Source organism: Camelus dromedarius, chromosome 34 (assembly GCF_036321535.1).
Source record: "Camelus dromedarius isolate mCamDro1 chromosome 34, mCamDro1.pat, whole genome shotgun sequence".
Taxonomy (NCBI): Eukaryota; Metazoa; Chordata; class Mammalia; order Artiodactyla; family Camelidae; genus Camelus; species Camelus dromedarius.
The window spans coordinates 13,609,900-13,628,664 of record NC_087469.1 but is presented as its reverse complement, the minus strand read 5'-3'; the positions used below and the strand labels follow the sequence as shown (position 1 = coordinate 13,628,664).

General features: G+C 37.5%; 2 protein-coding genes across 2 annotated transcripts; one reads left to right on the top strand and one right to left on the bottom strand.

Annotated features, from left to right (window-relative positions):
• Positions 1 to 6,306: 6,306 nt before the first annotated feature.
• Positions 6,307 to 7,246, top strand: LOC105094477 (olfactory receptor 8B12). The gene has a single exon (XM_010986515.3). It carries the CDS (start codon positions 6,310 to 6,312, stop codon positions 7,240 to 7,242), a length of 933 nt encoding a protein of 310 aa, XP_010984817.3. The 5' UTR covers positions 6,307 to 6,309; the 3' UTR covers positions 7,243 to 7,246.
• A 9,235-nt stretch (positions 7,247 to 16,481) lies between these two features.
• LOC105094515 (olfactory receptor 8A1) lies at positions 16,482 to 17,444 on the bottom strand. The gene has a single exon (XM_010986567.3). The coding sequence runs from the start codon at positions 17,439 to 17,441 to the stop codon at positions 16,482 to 16,484; it is 960 nt and encodes a 319-aa protein (XP_010984869.3). The 5' UTR covers positions 17,442 to 17,444.
• Between the last annotated feature and the right edge of the window lie 1,321 nt (positions 17,445 to 18,765).

The window sequence follows — 18,765 nt, the reverse complement described above, 5'->3', positions numbered from 1 at the left end:
TAAATCCTTAGGATGTGGTTTGAAGACAAGAAAATACGCATTGCATTGTAAACTTTACATGTTAAATTATTGGTGGTTAATTGTTGACCTCATAATAACTGCTATCACAAGTAGCTAAGATTTTTTTGAATATTATTTTCTCTTATTACAAAGGAGAAAAATTTCTTCTAGGTAACAACAGTAGGTTAGAAATACCTTATATATGCCCTTCTACTCAATTTCCACCTCTCAAAATAATAAGAAACATAGAAAATCCACCTTGAATATACCATTAGCAGACATAAAAGTGCTTTGCAGAGCAGTACAGAGTGAACACCATTCCCTTTGTACAGTGCAGATGGGAAAATCCTAGACAGCACTGATTGAAATATTTACTCCCATAATTATCTAATTGTATAAAATAGGGAAACATGACAGACGTATCTGATATCAGTTACTACAATTATTATCTCTAGTTCTACCAGTCCCTCAGAGGCTAGGCTTGCTGTGGATAAGAACACAGCACACACACACACACACACACACAAAACCACTCAGAGATGAAGTAAGCATATGGTTGAAAACAGCCTGCATTAGAAATAGGAATTCATAGAGGAAATATTTTTGTCATACAATTGCTTTAAATTGTAATTAAGTACCTGTGCTGAGAAAAAATGGAACACGGCCTTCTGGAAATTTTAGGGTTGTCTTGGTTTCAACAGTCAGGAAATAAATATCAGGAAGTGAGAGGACCGTAGATTTATATCTAGTCCTAAATTTACTCAAAGGAGCCGGCACCTTCATAAAAAATGTGTCACTGAGATTGGGAGACTTGGGGGTCTGTTTATGTACTTATATATGTGAGCAGAACTTCTCCCGGGACGCGGCACTTCAGAGACTGGAGTTCTTAGTAAGGAGCAATTAGAGTCTTGGTTTACATCTGTGCTGTGAATCACATTTTGTCTCCCAGGTGTGTTAATTTTCCTTTACTATCCAGAGTCAGTTTGCAGCTTGGGACACATAGAGTCTAATGCCTCCATCATCATCACCATCATCATCACCAGGACCACCACCATGACCATCACCACCACAACCACCTCCATCATTACCACGACCATCATCATCAGTCACTGCCTTTATGGTTGTTACTCATCATCAGTTATTCCCCACTAGGCATAATCACCTGGAGAGACGAGAATTAATGGAAAGATGAGAACTAACATCACAAGCTTGAGAGCCACCCTTACGGAGGAGGTTGCTGAACAGATGACTTCACTAAGCACTTAAAGAAGAAAAAGCAGGACATAGGATGTTGGGAAAGGTGAAATATGGGGAGAGAGGAAAAGGAACAAGAGGCAAATGAGAGCTGCCTCTGTTAGACAGTAAGCTCCTCTAAGGCATGAACCAGATGTTTTTGGCCCTAAATTTAGAGTTTTAAATACTAAAAAATGTACAAATTAAAGGCAAATTGAACATTAAATGGAATGCTGTCCCATCTGAATTCTGTTTAGTGACCTTAATTTTATTCACTTTCTTAGGACTTGAGACCATTTCAAATGAAGACCTATCAGCCACCTTCTTTTCTCTCCAGCCAGGATCTATGCCTCTTCTTGTTGGAATTTATGCCTGTTCTTGTGTTTCTCTCAGGTGTAGTGATAAACAATTCACCCAGTCTCATACTAGTGCTATCTGATGATCTACCACAACCCTAAAACATGGATGTAAAGACATTGTATACATGCTTATGTATCAGACATCCATTTACATTACATATTTTATATATATATACACACACACATATATGTATATAATGTATCAATGTACATATATTAGACATGTGCTAGAAGTAACTAAAGCAAAGAAACCAAAAATAAGAGATTCAGATTTTGGAAAGGGGAAGGTTCTGTACCAAAATATATAGTCAAAATATTTCTTTTTTTGTACTCTTTTCTGTTTGTGCTGGAGCAAGACATCTGTAAACCTGACTTTGGAGAAGCCATGGGTGAAATGCATTTACAATAAAATTTTCACAGCAATTGTCTCTGAAGTGACATCAACTCAGAGGAAGTTTTCCTGGTCCTGCGTCATACAGACGAGAGAGCTGTAAGGCTCCTAGAGAAAACTCAAGTTTTAATGAGTCCCTGAGGTCTTGTTTGCCTGCGGGTCCGTAGGAGAGTTTACGACAGTTAATTATTTTCCCCCATCTATAACTTATTTGTAGTGGGATTAAGATTAGGTTTTGGGATTCATTAGAGTCACTGCAGGACACAGCAAGATTCTAAGGGTAAATCCACAAATAAAACACCATGATTGTGGAGCATTGACCGAAAATGTCTCACAGAGGTAGCTAAGCAAGCAGACACTGATAAGTGCACACACATAAACATAGTGACTGGTGCAGTGATTACAGCTGGACTTGATAAGGGTTCTGCCTTTGTGGTGATTGCATAAACTTCTCATGAGAAGCCCTGATAAAAAACATAGCTTACCCACCTGTTCACTGAGGCCTGAGTTTCTCCAACTAGAGGTTTTCCGTCTTTGGTAAAAATACCATAAATGACTTAAGGAAGAATTTTGCATGTAGGTAACCACATACCGGCTCAATTAGTCTATGTACAAAGGATATTTTCAGATCCCTTTCTGAGAACTGATTTGAAAAGGGAATTTGAAGCAGCTGGTGCAAGCTATTTAAAGACCAGAAATGTGTGTGGACAGTGACCTTCACTGTGTGACCTGTGATATTATAAAAAGATCAGAAAGGTCTTTCCGTCTCTTTAACCTGTCACTAGGTACAAAACATCCTATGTTAGAGCCAGAGATTATGGTGAAGCTGTTTGCCTGAAGCAGAGGACAATAATTCACTGGTCCATTAAGAGTAGCTGATATATTAACAGCACACCACAGTCTTTTAAGTCTTTGCTCAAATGTCACCTTCACCCAATCTACCGTCCTATTTAAACATACAACCCACATCCCTTGCTGTGTTTTTTTATAGCTCTTATTATCTTCTTAAATATTACATAAGTTAATTATTTATTGTGTGTCTTTTCCCTACTAGAGTAAAAGCTCCATGAGCTCTGTCTTGTGCTTTATCTGCAGTTCCTAGAACAGTGCCAGACGTGTAGTTTCTCAATTAATGTTTGTTGAATGGATCAATGAATGTTCTCTCTTATTCAAAGACTATTAGAGGTTACTCACTGGCTAATAATTGCCGTTAGGCTTAGGATTCTAAACTCTACTTTGTGTATTCCTGGTGCAATTTTCCAGACTAATTTCTTGTTTCTTTTCAAGATTAACCTTGGTATTACATGTGTCAACAGTATAAAATCAACCGACCTTATTCATATGGGTCTACTTCTAGATGTGCTGCCTCATTATTTACTGGCCCTTATTTCACTGTTACACTGTTTTGATTACTGTAACTTTATGTAATTCTTGGAGTCTTTTTTCTTTCCTTCTAGTTTCATTGAGCTGTAATTGACATAAAGCACTGTATAAGTTTAAGGTAAACAGCATAATTATCTTTTTTGAAGGTTTTATATTTTATTTCTGTCAAGGTTGACAAAGCCACCTGCAATTGTATTTCTTTTTTTTAAATCTGTTTCTTTTTTATTTTTTTAAAAAAATATTTTTTATTTTTTTCCTTTTCTAATTGAGATATGGTTGATGTACAACATTAGATGTTACAGGTGTACAATAGTGATTCACAATTTTTAAACGTTATACTCCATTTATAGTTATTATAAAATATTGGTTATAGTCTCTGTGCAATATATCCTGTTGTTTGTTTATTTTATACATACTGGTCCATATCTCTTAATTCCTTGCTTCTATATTGCCCTTCACCTTCCCCTCTCCTCACTGGTAACTACTAGTTTGGGCTCAATACGTGTGTATCTGCTTCTATTTTGTTATACTCACTAGTTGGTTGTATCTTTTAGATTCCACATATCAGTGATATCATACAGTATTTGTCTTTATCTTTCTGATATATTTCACTTAGCAAAGTACCCTCCAAGTTCATCCATGTTGCTGCAAATGGCAAAATTTCATTTTTTATGGCTGAGTGGTATTCCATTGTATATATATATATATATATATATATATATATATATATATATATATATATATATATATATACTACATCTTTATCCATTTACCTGTTGATGGACACTTAGGTGCTTCCATATTTATTTACAGATATGCAAAATGATTTACATATCATTATTTACAACTGCTGTATTTACAATGACAGCAATTGTAAATAATGCTGCTCTGAACATTGGAGTGCATGTATCTTTTCAAATAAGCATTTTTGAGGGTTTTTTTTTTTTTTTTTGGATCTACACCCAGGAGTAGAATTGCTGGGTCATGTGGTAGTTTTATTTTTAGTTTTATGAAAAATCTTCATACTGTTCTTCACAGTGGCTGCACCAATTTACATTCCCATCAACAGTGTAGGAGAGTTCCCTTTTCTCCACATCCTCACCAACGTATTTATTTGTGTTCTTTTTGATGACAGCCATTCTGACAGGTGTCAGGTAATATTTCATTGTGGTTTTGACTTGAATTTCCTTGATGATTAGCAATGTTGAGCATCTTTTCATGTGCCTGTTGTCCATCTCCATGTCCTCTTTGGAACAATGTATATTCAGTTCTGCCCATTTTTAAATTGGGTTTATTTGTTTTCTTGATATTGAGTTGTATAAGCTGTTTATATATTTTGGATATAAACTCTTATCAGTCATATCATTTGCAAATATTTTTTTCCCATTGAGCAGGTTGTCTTTTTGTTTTGTTGATGGTTTCCTTTGCAGTACAAAAGCTTTTAAGTTTAATTAGGTCCCATTTGTTTATCTTTGCTTTTATTTGCTTTAGGAGACAGATCCAAAAGAATATTGCTACAATTTATATCAAAGAGTGTTTTGTCTATGTTTTCCTCTAGGAATTTTATGTTTTCCAGTCTTACATTTAGGTCTTCAGTCCACTGTGAGTTTATTTTTGTTTATAGTGTTAGAAAATGTTCTAATTTCATTCTTTTACATGTAGTTGCCCAGTTTCACCAAAACCACTTTTTGAAGAGACTGTCTTTTCTCCCTTGTATATCTTGCCTCTTTTGTCATATTTTTGTCACAGTGCAATTATTCCTGGAATGAATTGAAATATGAATACATTATTGAGTGTCCTTTGGGAAATACCATGGTATAAACAAACATTTCCTGAGGAAATGGTCTTGAGGGAGTTTCTGTCTTAATAAACAAGTCACTGAGATCTGTAACCCTAATAAAACTCTATTCTCCTGTTATCCACTGGTCAGGAAAAGACACTGTCTCCTTCTGTGTAGCTAGAAGGGCTTTTGGGCAAATCAACAACTGGAAATCACGCTCTTCAATGCAGAAAGAGATGCAAGATAAATTAGAAGTTCTGATTCTTTGAACCAGACTGGGAAAAGAGAGTTCTGAGCTCAAAGCTGTCATCTTCTATTCACTATGGTCATTTTCCTTCCCAGGACAACTGTGGACAAGAGACAGTAGAACACAGCATTACAGCTCTTAACTAAAGGAAGGTAAGTGCCTGCCTGACCAGTCAGTCATGTAACATGTTGGTTACAAGTGCAAACTGTGAGAGTCAGACTGCCCGACTTCATCTTCTGGCTGCAACTTGGTAGTTTGGGGATCTCTGCTAGTTACTCAACTCAGTTGTCTCATCTGCAAAAATGGGGATAATAATATTGTCACATAGCTCTTAGTACACAGTCTCATATAATAACCACTTAAACAAGTGCTTGCTTAAAAACATTTATCATTAACACTAAAGCCACTAGAGCTGGAAGATCTTGGAAAAGTGTGATCTAACCTTCTTGATTTGATAGCAGTGACCTAGAGGTAGGAGCTCTGAGAAGTCACAGTGTCTTCTCCAGTCAGGGTCTCTCCAGGGAAGAGGCCCAGGTTTCAGCAACTGAGGCAGGGGCAGGAGAGAGAAGGACACAAAAAATGAACAGACAAATATTTAAAAGACAGCTGTCTTATTTTTGAATGAATTGGAATATGAATAAATTACTGCTTTCTCTAGAAGCAGAGTTCTCACACTGGAGGCAAAAAGTTTAGCCTCTTACTGTTCTCTGGAAGTTAAAGTCACTTGGGCTAGGAAGATAGACACACATTAAAGAGTGAAAACCTTCCCTCCATATTAAAGTTAAAATCTCTCTGTGGAGATGGAGTCCATTCTCAAGAGTGGGGGAGGATGCTGGGAGGCTGCTGGTGGTGTTTCCATCTCTCTAAGTCATTCTCTTCTCTTTTCTGCCCTTCCCCGAACCGTCCCCAGAGGACAATGGCAGCCAAGAACTCCTCTGTGACAGAGTTCATCCTCGCAGGCTTAACAGACCAGCCACAACTCCAGACGCCCCTCTTCTTCCTGTTTCTAGGTTTCTATGTGGTCACCGTGGTGGGGAACCTGGGCTTGATAACGCTGATTGGGTTGAACTCTCGCCTGCACACCCCCATGTACTTTTTCCTCTTCAACCTCTCCCTAATAGATTTCTGTTACTCCACTACCATCACCCCCAAAATGCTGATGAGTTTTGTCTCAGACAAGAACATCATCTTGCACTCAGGGTGTATGACTCAGCTCTTTTTCTTCTGCTTCTTTGTTATCTCTGAGTCCTTCGTCCTGTCCGCGATGGCATATGATCGCTATGTTGCCATCTGTAACCCACTGGTGTACACGGTCACCATGTCTCCTAAGGTCTGTTTACTCCTTTTGTTGGGTGTTTATGTGATGGGGTTTTCAGGGGCCATGGCCCACATGGGAAGCCTAGCAAGTCTGACCTTCTGTGCCAACAACCTTGTCAATCATTTCATGTGTGATATCCTTCCCCTCCTTGAGCTCTCCTGCAACAGCACTTATGTGCACGAGCTGGTGGTCTTCATAGTTGTGGCCATTGACATTGGAATGCCCATTGGCACCATCTTCATCTCTTATGCTCTCATCCTCTGCAGCATTCTCCACATTCCCTCCACTGAGGGCAGGTCCAAAGCTTTCAGTACGTGCAGCTCCCACATAATTGTGGTTTCTCTTTTCTTTGGTTCTGGGGCTTTCATGTATCTCAAGCCACCTTCTGTTTTGCCCCTTGACCAAGGGAAAGTGTCCTCCCTGTTCTATACCATTGTGGTGCCCATGTTAAACCCATTGATCTACAGTTTGAGGAACAAGGATGTCAAAGTTGCCCTGAGGAAAACCTTGGGAAGGAAAATATTTTCTTGAGAAAAGAGTACTATTTGAAGAAGGAGATGCAATGTGTTGTTTGCTAGTGTGTGTGTTTTTAATAAAGGATGCAAGTTCCAGTTTTCCGGTCTCTTGTACAGAAAGAGAATTATAAGCCTTTATGTTTGGATGAGTCTTTAGTGAAGATCTATTTTCCCTGTCCCTTGACCCTCCTTGACTTAACATTCCAAGATTATTTTATGCAAGTTTTTCTACAATCATAGATCAGTCAATCTTGAATGAGCTTTATCAATCATTTAATCAAATCTGATTTAATAAATACCATAGACTTAGAAATATTATGTATGTTTTCCAGGGCCACACAACTAACTGGTGCCACAACTAGGGTCGGAATCCAGGCCCTTGAATTCCAATCTACTTGATTTTGCTTTATGCCATGTTTTCTTGTTTCATTTTGTTACTGCCCTTGCAGATTTCAATTTGAAAATATGCTACATTTGCATATTAAAGTCTGATTCTATTTATAGTAATTTAATGTAACTTTATAATAAATGATTCTTGAATATAACATCTTTTTTTTCTAAGAGAGTAGGGGACAAAAAATTTACTGAACTTGATCTTGGCCAAATGAAAGACAGTTGTGTTAAGATTGTGGTGTATGGGTGGCAAGAATGTAGGTCCCAGATAGCAGATAAAGCATGGTAATTCCTGAAGTTATGGGTGGAAGCCAAGGGACCCAGTCTAGTGAATTAGAATTTCTGTAGGGTTAAGGGTTATAAAGATGCTGAGTGGAAAGTTTTATACATTATTTCAAGACTAAGGGAGTCAGAATTTAGAATTTTTTTCCAAAGGGTTAGTTTGGGTGTTTTAGCTATGATGGAGAAATCTGTGGTTCAGGATAATCAACTAATGGTCTGTAAGTTCTTAAGGAAGAGTAAATAATTTGGGGGATCTAATTAGTTATAAAGGTAGTACCAAGCCACACAGAAGAGGCCATTTCCACAGAATTTTAAGGCATTGCAGATTGCACTGATCTTCATGAGAAGATACAAGCATTTGTGGGAAAGAGAAAATTCACCTTGACTGGTTTATACATCCACCACGTTGGGTAAAAAGGTGTAGGATACATCAGAGTGCTTCGATCTCAATGACTTGTTAGTAATAAATGGAGGTTCTTTGGAAACGCACTAACATGTTAAGTGCTGGGGAGCCGCTTTGTCATATGAGCTTTTCTTTGGGAAAGTTCTCTTCTTCCGGGAAAAAGAAAACTTTGGATCAGTATCTAGTTTTGCCACTTAGTGTGACACAGATCAAAGCGGGTGAAGTTACAAAACTGAAAATATTGGGGGGAAAATTTTGCTTTAAGTCAGTATGGAATAAGGAAAAAGAACTGAATTCAGGAGACCTGTGGGACATGTGGGATGTGAGCACTTACTTATCAATAAATATTTTTTGAATTATACTTTTTCATTGATTTCATCTTGTAGGTAAGTCATTTTACTTAAGTTTTTCCTATTGCTGAAAATTAAAATTGTGTCAAGATCTCCAATGTTTTATTACTGTAAGTAATGCTATAATTATCACTTTGTGTTAAAATTTTTGTTTAGGAGAGATTCTTTTTTTTTTAAACATTTTTATTGAGTGATAGTCATCTTACAATGTTGTGTCAAATTCCAGTATAGAGCACAATTTTTCAATTATACATGAACATACATATATTCATTGTCACATTTTTTTTTCACTGTGAGCTACCACAAGATCTTGTATATATTTCCCTGTGCTGTACAGTATAATCTTGTTTCTCTATTCTGCATATGCCTGTCAGTATCCTCAAATTTTGAAATCCCAGTCTGTCCCTTCCCACCTCCCGCCCCCTTGGCAACCACAAGTTTGTATTCTATGTCTCTGAGTCTGTTTCTGTTTGGTATTTACATTCATTTTTAAGTTTTTTTTAGATTCCACATATGAGCGATCTCATGTGGTATTTTTCCTTCTCTTTCTGGCTGACTTCACTTAGAACGACCTTCCCCAGGAGCATCCGTGTTGCTGCAATCGGAGAGATTCTTATTTTATTTTCATCATTTTTCTCATTTCAAAGTGTTTCCAAATTTCCCTATAATTTCTTCTTCTTTGACCCACGTGTTTTAGAAATATGTTTTTCAATCATTCTTGTCTCAGATATATTTTTGCTAAGTTGACAGGTGGTTGAGAGCTCCAGCCCTCTCTCTTCTCTTTGTTCTTCGATCATCCTAACTTGGATAATCCTAATGTCGATACCTCAAAGCACTTTTTACTCTTTAGCTTTTCCTTCATAAGTTTCTTTAATTCTATCATTTCCCCCAAAATCATGACCTCTTGACAAAAAAAACTTATCACCTATGTGACATCAAAGAGTCAGCTAATTCTTTTTTAAATGTCTGGTAGAACGCACCAGGGAAGCCATCTGGTCCTGGGCCTTTCTTTGCTGGCAGACTTGGTTCCTGATAGATCCTCTGTACTTGCTATTGATCTATTCAGATTTTCTGTTTATTCATGATTTACTCTTGGTAAGTCGTATATTTCTATGAATTTATCCATTCCTTCTAGGTTATCTAATTTGTTGGTATATAATTGTTCATGGAATATAATCTTTTGTATTTCTAAAGTGGTATCAGCTGTAATGTCTCATTTTTCATTTTATTTATCTTTTCAAAAACCATATCCTGGTTTTATTGATCTTTACTATTGATTTTTCTGGTTTCCACTTCATTTATTTCTGCTCTGATCTTCATTATTTCTTTCCTTTTGCTAACTCTGTACTTGATTGTTCTTTTTCTAGTTCGGTGTAAAGTTACCTTGTTTATTTTACAACTTTTTTCTTATTTATTTATTTTTAACTTTTTAAGCTTTTATTTGGTGGGAGGTTTATTTATTTATTAATTTATTAATGGAGGTACTGGGGATTGAACCCAGGACTTCATACATGCTAAGCACACACTGAGCTATACCCTCCCCCTGTCACTTTTTTTTTTTAAATTGGAGTATAGTCAGTTTACAATGTTGTGTCAATTTGTGGTATACAGCATAATGTTTCAGCCATACATATACATACGTATATTCTTTTCATATTCTTTTTCATTATCTTTTTTTCTTAATGTAGGTATTTATCACTATAAATTTCCCTCATAGAACTTTTCCCTCATAGAACTGCTTTTGCTGTAGCCCGTAAGTTTTGGTATTTTGTGCTTCTATTTTGTTTGTCTCCAGATTTTTAAAAAATTTTCTTCCTTGACCCATCAATTTTTCAGGAGTGTGTCTAATTTCCACTTATTTGCGAGTTTCCCAGCTTCCCTCTTGTTATTTGATTTCTAGTCTCACACCAATGTAGATGGAAAAGATGCTTGGTATGATTTCAGTCTTTTTAAATTTCCTAATACTCGTGTATGACCTGTCATATGATGTATCGTGGAAAATGTTCTGTGTGCACTTGAGAAGAATGTGTATTGTGCGACGGTATATTCCATCTGTTAGGTTGATTTGGTCTAAAGCATAGTTCAAGTTCAACATTTCCTTATTGATTTTCTTTCTGGGGGGGATCTACCCCTTGTTGGAAGCGGGGTATCATAACCCTGTATTCTTTCTGGGTTGTTGTCAACGATTTCCTTCAGATCTGTTAGTATTTCATTAACATATTCAGATGCTCCAATGTTTAGTGCCTACGTGATTATCACGCCTTCTTGATGAATTGGCCCTTTACCATCACATAATGACCCTTTTTTGGTCCCCTGTGACCATTTTTAACTTAAAGTCTATTTTATTAGATATAAGTATAGATACTCTTGCTCTCTTTTGACTTCCTCTTGCATGAAATATCCTTTTCCATTCTTTCACTTTGAGCCCATGTATGTCCTTAAAACTGAAGTGAGTCTCTTGTAGGTGGCATATAGTTGGGTTTTGTTTTTGTATCCATCCAGCCACTCTGCCTTTTGATTGGGGAATTTAATTCATTTACATTAAGAGTAATTACTGACAGGTAAGGGCTTATTGATGCTAGCTTATTGTTCTCTGGCTGTTTGGTAGTTCTTTTGTACCTTTCCTCCTCCCTTGTTACCTTCCTTTTTGGATAATTTTCCTCCGTGGTATTGCTTTGATTCCCTTCTACTTATCTTTTGTGTGTCTTTTCTGTTTTTTGCTTTGTGAGGCTACCACAAGGCCTACATAAAATATTTTACAGCTACAACAGTCTATTTCACACTGACAGCAACTAAAGTTCAATTGCATACAAAAACTCTACCCTTTTACTCTCCCCTCTATAACTTTTTGATGTCATAATTTACTTCATTTCATCTGTGTATCCATTAACAGTTATCGCAGCTATAGCTATTTTAATAATCTTGTTCTTTAACCTTTATATTAAAGTGGTTAAGACATCACCATATTACAGTATAAGAGTATTCTGAATTCGACTATATACTTACCTTGTAGATTTTCATGTTTTCATGTTACTAATTAGTGACTTCTTGTCAGCTTGAAGAACTCCCTTTAGCATTTCTTATAAAGCAGGTTTAGCAGTGATGGACTCCCTCAGCCTATAAGTGTAGCTGCAAATGCAAACCAACCACTCCAGGGTCCATACCCTTAACAACCCTATTCATCCAGCTCTCAAACTCTGGGCCACTATCCACTTGTCCAAATTATCCCAAATCCAGGCAACTGGGGGAAAACCCCTGTGTCCCAGAACCAGCTGAAATTATTCAAATTATCCAAACCCTAAACCTGCTTATGCTTCCTGCCCATTCTTTCTTGCAGAAAACACAGTAGAATCTCATGTCCAGTTTCCCCCTCTTTCTGCCTCATGACCAATCCTGGTGCTTCCCTATGTGGCCTTCATAGTGTGGCGTGCTCCCTTCTCCTGGGAACTGTGAATATAAAAAACTATTTTTTAAAAAAGACATTCTTTTTCTTTGGAGCAGTTTTAGGCTCATAGTAAAACTGAGATGAAGGTACAGAGATTTCCCACATATCTCTAGCCCCCTCACAGGCATCGCCTCCCCCATTATCAACATCCCCCATTGTACATTTGTTATAACTAATGAGCCTACATTGATACATCATTTTCACCCAAAGTCCATTGATTGTATTAGAGTTCACTCTTGGTGTGGTGCATTCTGTAGGTTTGGACAAATGTATAATGACATCTATACACCCTTACAATGTCATGCAGAGTAGTTTCACTGTCCTAAAAATCCTCCGTGCTCCACCTGTTGATTCCTCTCTTCCCTAGAACCCATGGCAACCACTGATCTCTCTAATGATCCATAGTTTTGCCTTTTCCACATTGTCACAGAGCTGGCTTCCTTCACATAGTAATATGCATTTAAGTTTCCTCCATGTCTATTCATGGCTTGATAGCTTATTTCTTTTTAGCACTGCATAATAGTCTATTATATGGATAGATCAGTTTGTGTATCCATTCACCACTTGAAGGACATTTTGGTTGCTTCCAAATTGTTTTGCGCAATTATGAATACAGTCGCTCTGTTTCACAACAATGTGCACATAGTTAACATCCCTGAACTATGTATTTGAAATAGTTAAGATGGGAAATTTTATGTTATGTGCTTTTTTACCACAATAAAAAGTAAATAAAAAATAAACCTAATATAGTTTTAAATAAAATATGTTCCTACCTCTTACCTTGACAAACTACTTTCACAACTCTGGAAGGCCTGATTAAAACAGAGGGTCCTAAGATGTTTAAAGTTCTGTGACAAAAAGGTGGTAGCACAGGGAGAGCCACCCTGGTTCCCAGGTGCCTGCCCGTGGGCCACAGCCTACTCCTTCTGCCTGTCACTCCTACCCCCCTTACAGTGTGAGGGGCCGACACATTTGCAAAGTATAAATACCTCCAGTCCATATACCCAGTTGCCATCCACATCCTTTGCATACAGCTTCTTCCTGACCACCCCTTGGAGTAAATGCACCAACAGTGTAGCCTGCTGTCGGAAGGATGGAGCCAGAGAAGAGGCTTGCATGGGCCCTGGAAGCTGAGGAGTCTTGCTCCAGGCCAAAACCTATGCATGATGTTTCAGGCCCGACCATAGGCAATTATGAAGGCTTCCTGGCAGGCATCATAGGGGAAAGCGCCAGCTGGGTGTAGCCCTCCAATGTGGAGAAAAGGAAATGCCCAACTCCAGCCCACTCTGGCCATCCTGTCCAGGCTTACATGGGTTCAATGGTGAATTCTACCAAATATTTAAAAAAATTATACCAATTCTCTGTAATTTCTCTAAGAAGACAGAGGAAGAGTGATTACTTCTTAGCACATTCTATGAGGCCAGCATTACCCTAATACTAAAAGTAGACAAAGACAGTACAAGAAAAACAAACAAAAACTATAGTACAGAGACTAATATCTCTCATGAACATAGATGCAAAAATTCTCAACAAAGTATTAGCAAATAGAATCCAACAACATATAGAAAAATTATACACCATTACTAAGTGGGATTTTTCCAGTTATGCAAGGCTGGTTCAATATTCAAAAATTAATTAATATAATAACCACATAAACAGACTAAAGAAGAAAAATCATATAATCATATCAATGGACGCAGAAAAAGCATCTGACAAAGTCCAAAACCCATTCAGGATAAAAACTCTCAATAAACTAAGACTAGGGAGGAACTTCCTCTGTTTGAAAAGGAACATCTACATATAACCTAAGGCTAACATCATACTTAACAGTAAGAAACTTGAAGCTGTCACACTAAGATCAGAAACAAGGCAAGGATTCCATCTCATGAGTGCTTTTCAATATAGTACTGGTCCTAGTAATGCAGTAAGACAAGAAAAGGAAATAAAAGGTATACAGATGGGGGAGGAAGAAATAAAACTGTCTTTGTTCACAGATAGCATAACAGTGTATGCAGAAAATCTGAAAGAATCAACAAGAAAACTGCTGGAACTCATAAGTGACTACAGCAAGGTTGAAGGATCTAAGGTAAACATACAAAAGTCAAGCACTTTCCTATATCAGCAAAGATGAAGTAGAATTTGAAATTACAAACACAATCCCATTTACATCAGCATTCCCCCCAAATGAAATAGTTAAGTATAAATTGAAAAAAAAAATATGTAGAAGATCTGCATGAGGAAAACTACAAAATTCATGAAATAAGTTAAGGAAGAACTAAATAAATGGAGCTATTCCATGTTTGTGGACTGGAAGATTCAATATTGTCAAGATTTCTTCGGTTCTTTTGAACTTAATCTATGGACTCAATACAATTCCAACCAAAGTTCAACCAGGTTATTTTGTGGATATAGACAAACTGACCTAAAATTTATATGCAGAGGTAAAAGACTCAGAATATCCAACATATATTGAAGAAGTAGAACTAAATTGAAAGTTGGAGAATTGACACTACTTGACATCAAGACTTACTACAAAGCCACAGTAATCAAGACAGTATAGTATTGGTGAAAGGACAGGCAAGTAGATCAATGGAACAGAACAGAGTTCCCAGAAATAGACCCACATAAATATAGCCAACTGGTCTTTGACAAAGTGGCCAAAAAAAAAAAAAATTAAGCAAAGATAGTGCTATCAAAAAACAGTGCTGGACATCAGCATACAAACAAATAAATTAGACTAGAGCTTACACGGCTTACAAAAATGAACTTAAAATGTATCAGTGACTTAAATGTAAAATGAAAAATGATAAAACTCCTAGAAGATAATGAAAAAATCTAGATGACCTTGGGTGTGGAAATGACTTTTTAGGTAGAACAAAAGCACAGTTTATGAAAGAAAGAATTGATAAGCTGGACTTCAATAAAGTTAAAAATTTCTACTCTGTAGAAGGACACTGTCAAGAGAATGAAAGGACAGGCCACAGTCTACTAGAAAACATTTGCAAAAGACATATCTGATGAAGAACTGTCACGCAAAGTAGATACACTCTGGATGGATCTTGAGGATAAGTCGCCAGAGAAAGACAAAAACAGCATGATCTCTCTTACAGGTAGAATCTAAAAAAGCCAAACTCTAAAAACAGAATAAAATGGTGGTTACTGGAGGATGGGTGTGAGGATATAGGACAGATGTTATTAAAGGTACAATTTTGCAATGAGTAGTAAATAATTCCTATAAGTCTGATGCACAGTATGTTGAATATTAACAACAATACTATATTATAGTCTTCAAATTTGCTAAGAGATTACAACTCAATTATTTCAATCACTGAAAAGACTGGACAACTATACGACCTGATAGAAGTACTAATTATTGCTACAGTGGCAATCATATTAAAGATATATAAATAAATTAAATTAACATGTGTAGATTTTCAGTTTACAAAATGTTATATGTCAAATATATTTCAATTAAAAAATGGGAAAAAGAGGAAAGGAACAATCTTAACAGACACATCACCAAAGAAGATAGACAGATGGCAAATGAGCATATGAAAAGATGCCCCATATCATGTGGCATTAGGGAAATGCAGATTAAAACAACAATGAGATACTAGTACACATGTATTAGAATGACCAAATCAAGAACATTGATAACACTATGTGCTGGTGAGGATTCAGAGCAATAGCAATCTTATTCATTGCTGATGAGAATGGAAAATAGCACAGCCACTTTGGAAGACAGTTTGGCAGTTTCTGACAAAACTAAACATACTCTTACAATATAATCCAGTAATTGTGGTCCTTGGTATCTACCCAGAGGAGTTGAAACCTATGGCCGCACAAAAACCTAATGATGATGATGGCAATAATTGGTGAAGGGGCCATTTAAATAATCTTAGCACAAATGAGATAGTAACAGCATAATAAGAGAGAGAATAAAGGCATACATCTGGGTGAGAAAGACTTTGTGACTTCCTGTGACTTTTGAACTCATCTCCATTTGTCTGTGTTCTCTCAAGTGCAACTTAACTATTAGTTTGGGTAATATTTCTCTATAGAAGATGGTAAATCAATGGACAGCTGTCTTAAATTCATTGCTGAAAGTTCTAAATTTATGTTGCAATCAAGATAGATACATGTTTACCAGAGAGCAAAGGATATCCAAACAAACAATTGATCACAAAAGGGAAAAAAAAAAAAACCATGAACTTGAAACCAGCAAGATTCAAGCTCTAAGACATGAAAGATGTGAAAGGGAGAAAGGGAAGAGGGAAAAATGAGTAAATGCATTCAACAGGTCATGCTGAGAAGGGGCTGTTTTCTATTCATGTGCGTGTAAGCTTGTAAAGGGCTTCTCCCCTATATTTCTATCCCAATTTTCAACCTGAGAAAGAATAATGACATTTGCAACCAAAGAATCTTCTCCTTAGGGTTTTCTGCATGGCAGCCTTTACCTCCTTATTCCTCAAACTGTAGATTAGAGGGTTCAGCATGGGGATCACTGTGGTGTAGAACAGAGAGACCACAGTCTCCTGGGCCAGGGAATTGTCTGCAGAGGGTTTTAAGTACAGGAACATGGTAGATCCATAAAACAATCCCACAGCTGCAAGATGGGAGCTGCAGGTGCTGAAGGCTTTGGACCTTCCCTTTGTGGAGTGGATGCCGAGGGTGCTGGACAGGATGAAGGCATAGGAAACAAAGATTGTTAAGCTGGTGACCACAATGTTGAATCCAGCCAAAAAGAAAGTTGTCACCTCAATGTCATAGGTGCTGGAGCAGGAGAGCTTCAGGAGTGAGACGACGTCACAGAAGTAATAACTGATGAAGTGCTCACAATAGGGCAGTTTCAACATGAGGACTGTCTCTATGGTTGAGCCAATGAGCCCCATTGCGTAGACCACAGCCACCAGCGGGGAGCAGACTCCATGAGTCATGATAATGTTGTAAAGCAAAGGTCTGCAGATGGCGACATAGCGATCATAAGCCATCACTGTCAGCATGTAACACTCAGCAATGACAAACACAAGGAAGAAGTAGAGCTGGGACATGCACCCTGCATAGGAGATGGTGTTCTTCTCTGACACAAAGTTCACCAGCATTTTTGGGGTAATGACAGAGGAGTAGCAGAGATCCACGAACGACAGATTGCTGAGGAAGAAGTACATGGGGGTGTGAAGCTGAGCATTCAGACAAATCAGCGTTATCACACCCAGATTCCCTATCATGGTGACTGAGTAGATCCCAAGGAAGAGGAGGAAGAGGGGGAGCTGGAGCTCTGGCCGATTTGTTAAACCTCCAAGAATGAACTCTGTCACTGCAGAGTGATTTTCTGCAGCCATTCTCCTCTGTTTGGGAGCCCTGTGGAGATAAGACAGAAGAGCCTATGAAAGGTTATATACAGTCAGCCCTGGGTATCAGCAGCTTTTCCACCCCGGAATTTAACCAACGGCAGATTGAGGACACAGAGGGCTGACTATATTCACTGTACTATGTCATTTCAAATGAGAGACTTGAGCACTGGCAGAGCAGACATCAAGGAATGAATGCGTGAGCTTTTCTGGTAAGGCTGGGTATCAGCCTCTGTTCCTGAGTGAGTGATCTTGAACTCACTTTTTCCTGATTGTTTATCTCTTCACTCCTTCTAATGTTTTCTAGGATTCAGACAATTGTGAGCTCTGCCAGTGACTGAGTGACATATCAATATTCACATTTGAGAATTACATGGAGTTATAATATCATTTTCCAAAGTTAAAAAAAAAATGGAATAATATCCATGGAAATACTTTCCAAATATTCAGCTGCTCTACAAATGTAAATTTTCATTAGTAAATTTTTTTTTCACTGAACCTGAGGTCCTAGGATAGCTATTCTTAGTTCTGATTACACACAATGACTACCTGGTGACATTTAAAAAATAATGATGTCAGGTTTGTACGTATGGTACTTCTGATTTACTGGCATTTTGGGGGCACTGAGCTCTGTTTCCAGGCAGGTGGCAAAGTTCAGCTAAAGGTAGTTAAGATTCTATTTTTTAAGTTTTGTGTTTATTGGAACCAGAATAATTTTGTAGCTTGAAACACTGGCGTGGAGTGCAGTTTATGCTGAGTGAAATACAGCTCCTGAGAAACAATTTGAGATTTATTTCTCTTCACTGTGTTGAAAGGACTTGGGGAAAGTTCAGGTTGGATCAAGATTAGGAGTAGGTAGAAGCAGAAACAAAGTACAATGCAACCTACAGATCAAGAGCAAAATGATTTGAGTAAGAAATGGGCATTTTCCCTTATCCCTTTCTTTGCATGTCCTTAAATCTCGGTGTCCTTAGCTGTCAGTTGATCCTTGGCCACTTACTCTCCTCATACCCAGTGTATCCTCTATAATAATCACATCTCTCTTATTGTTTCACCATTTTGCTATTTCTATGCTGTTGATTTCCAAATTACTACCTACTGTTTGTCTAGTTTTAGAGTCAACCTATGATCAATGAAGAGAAGATTTTTAGCTGATGGTAATTACATGTAGATGCCCAGGAGAGTCCCTGGAAGGAATCTTGGTTTATCTAATTCAAAACAGCAGTTTAAATGGGTCTTGAGAAGCAACTCCTGTCACTGGGAGTCACATCTTCTTGTGATGATTTTTCTTTATTTCTCTTTTCTATCCAATGAG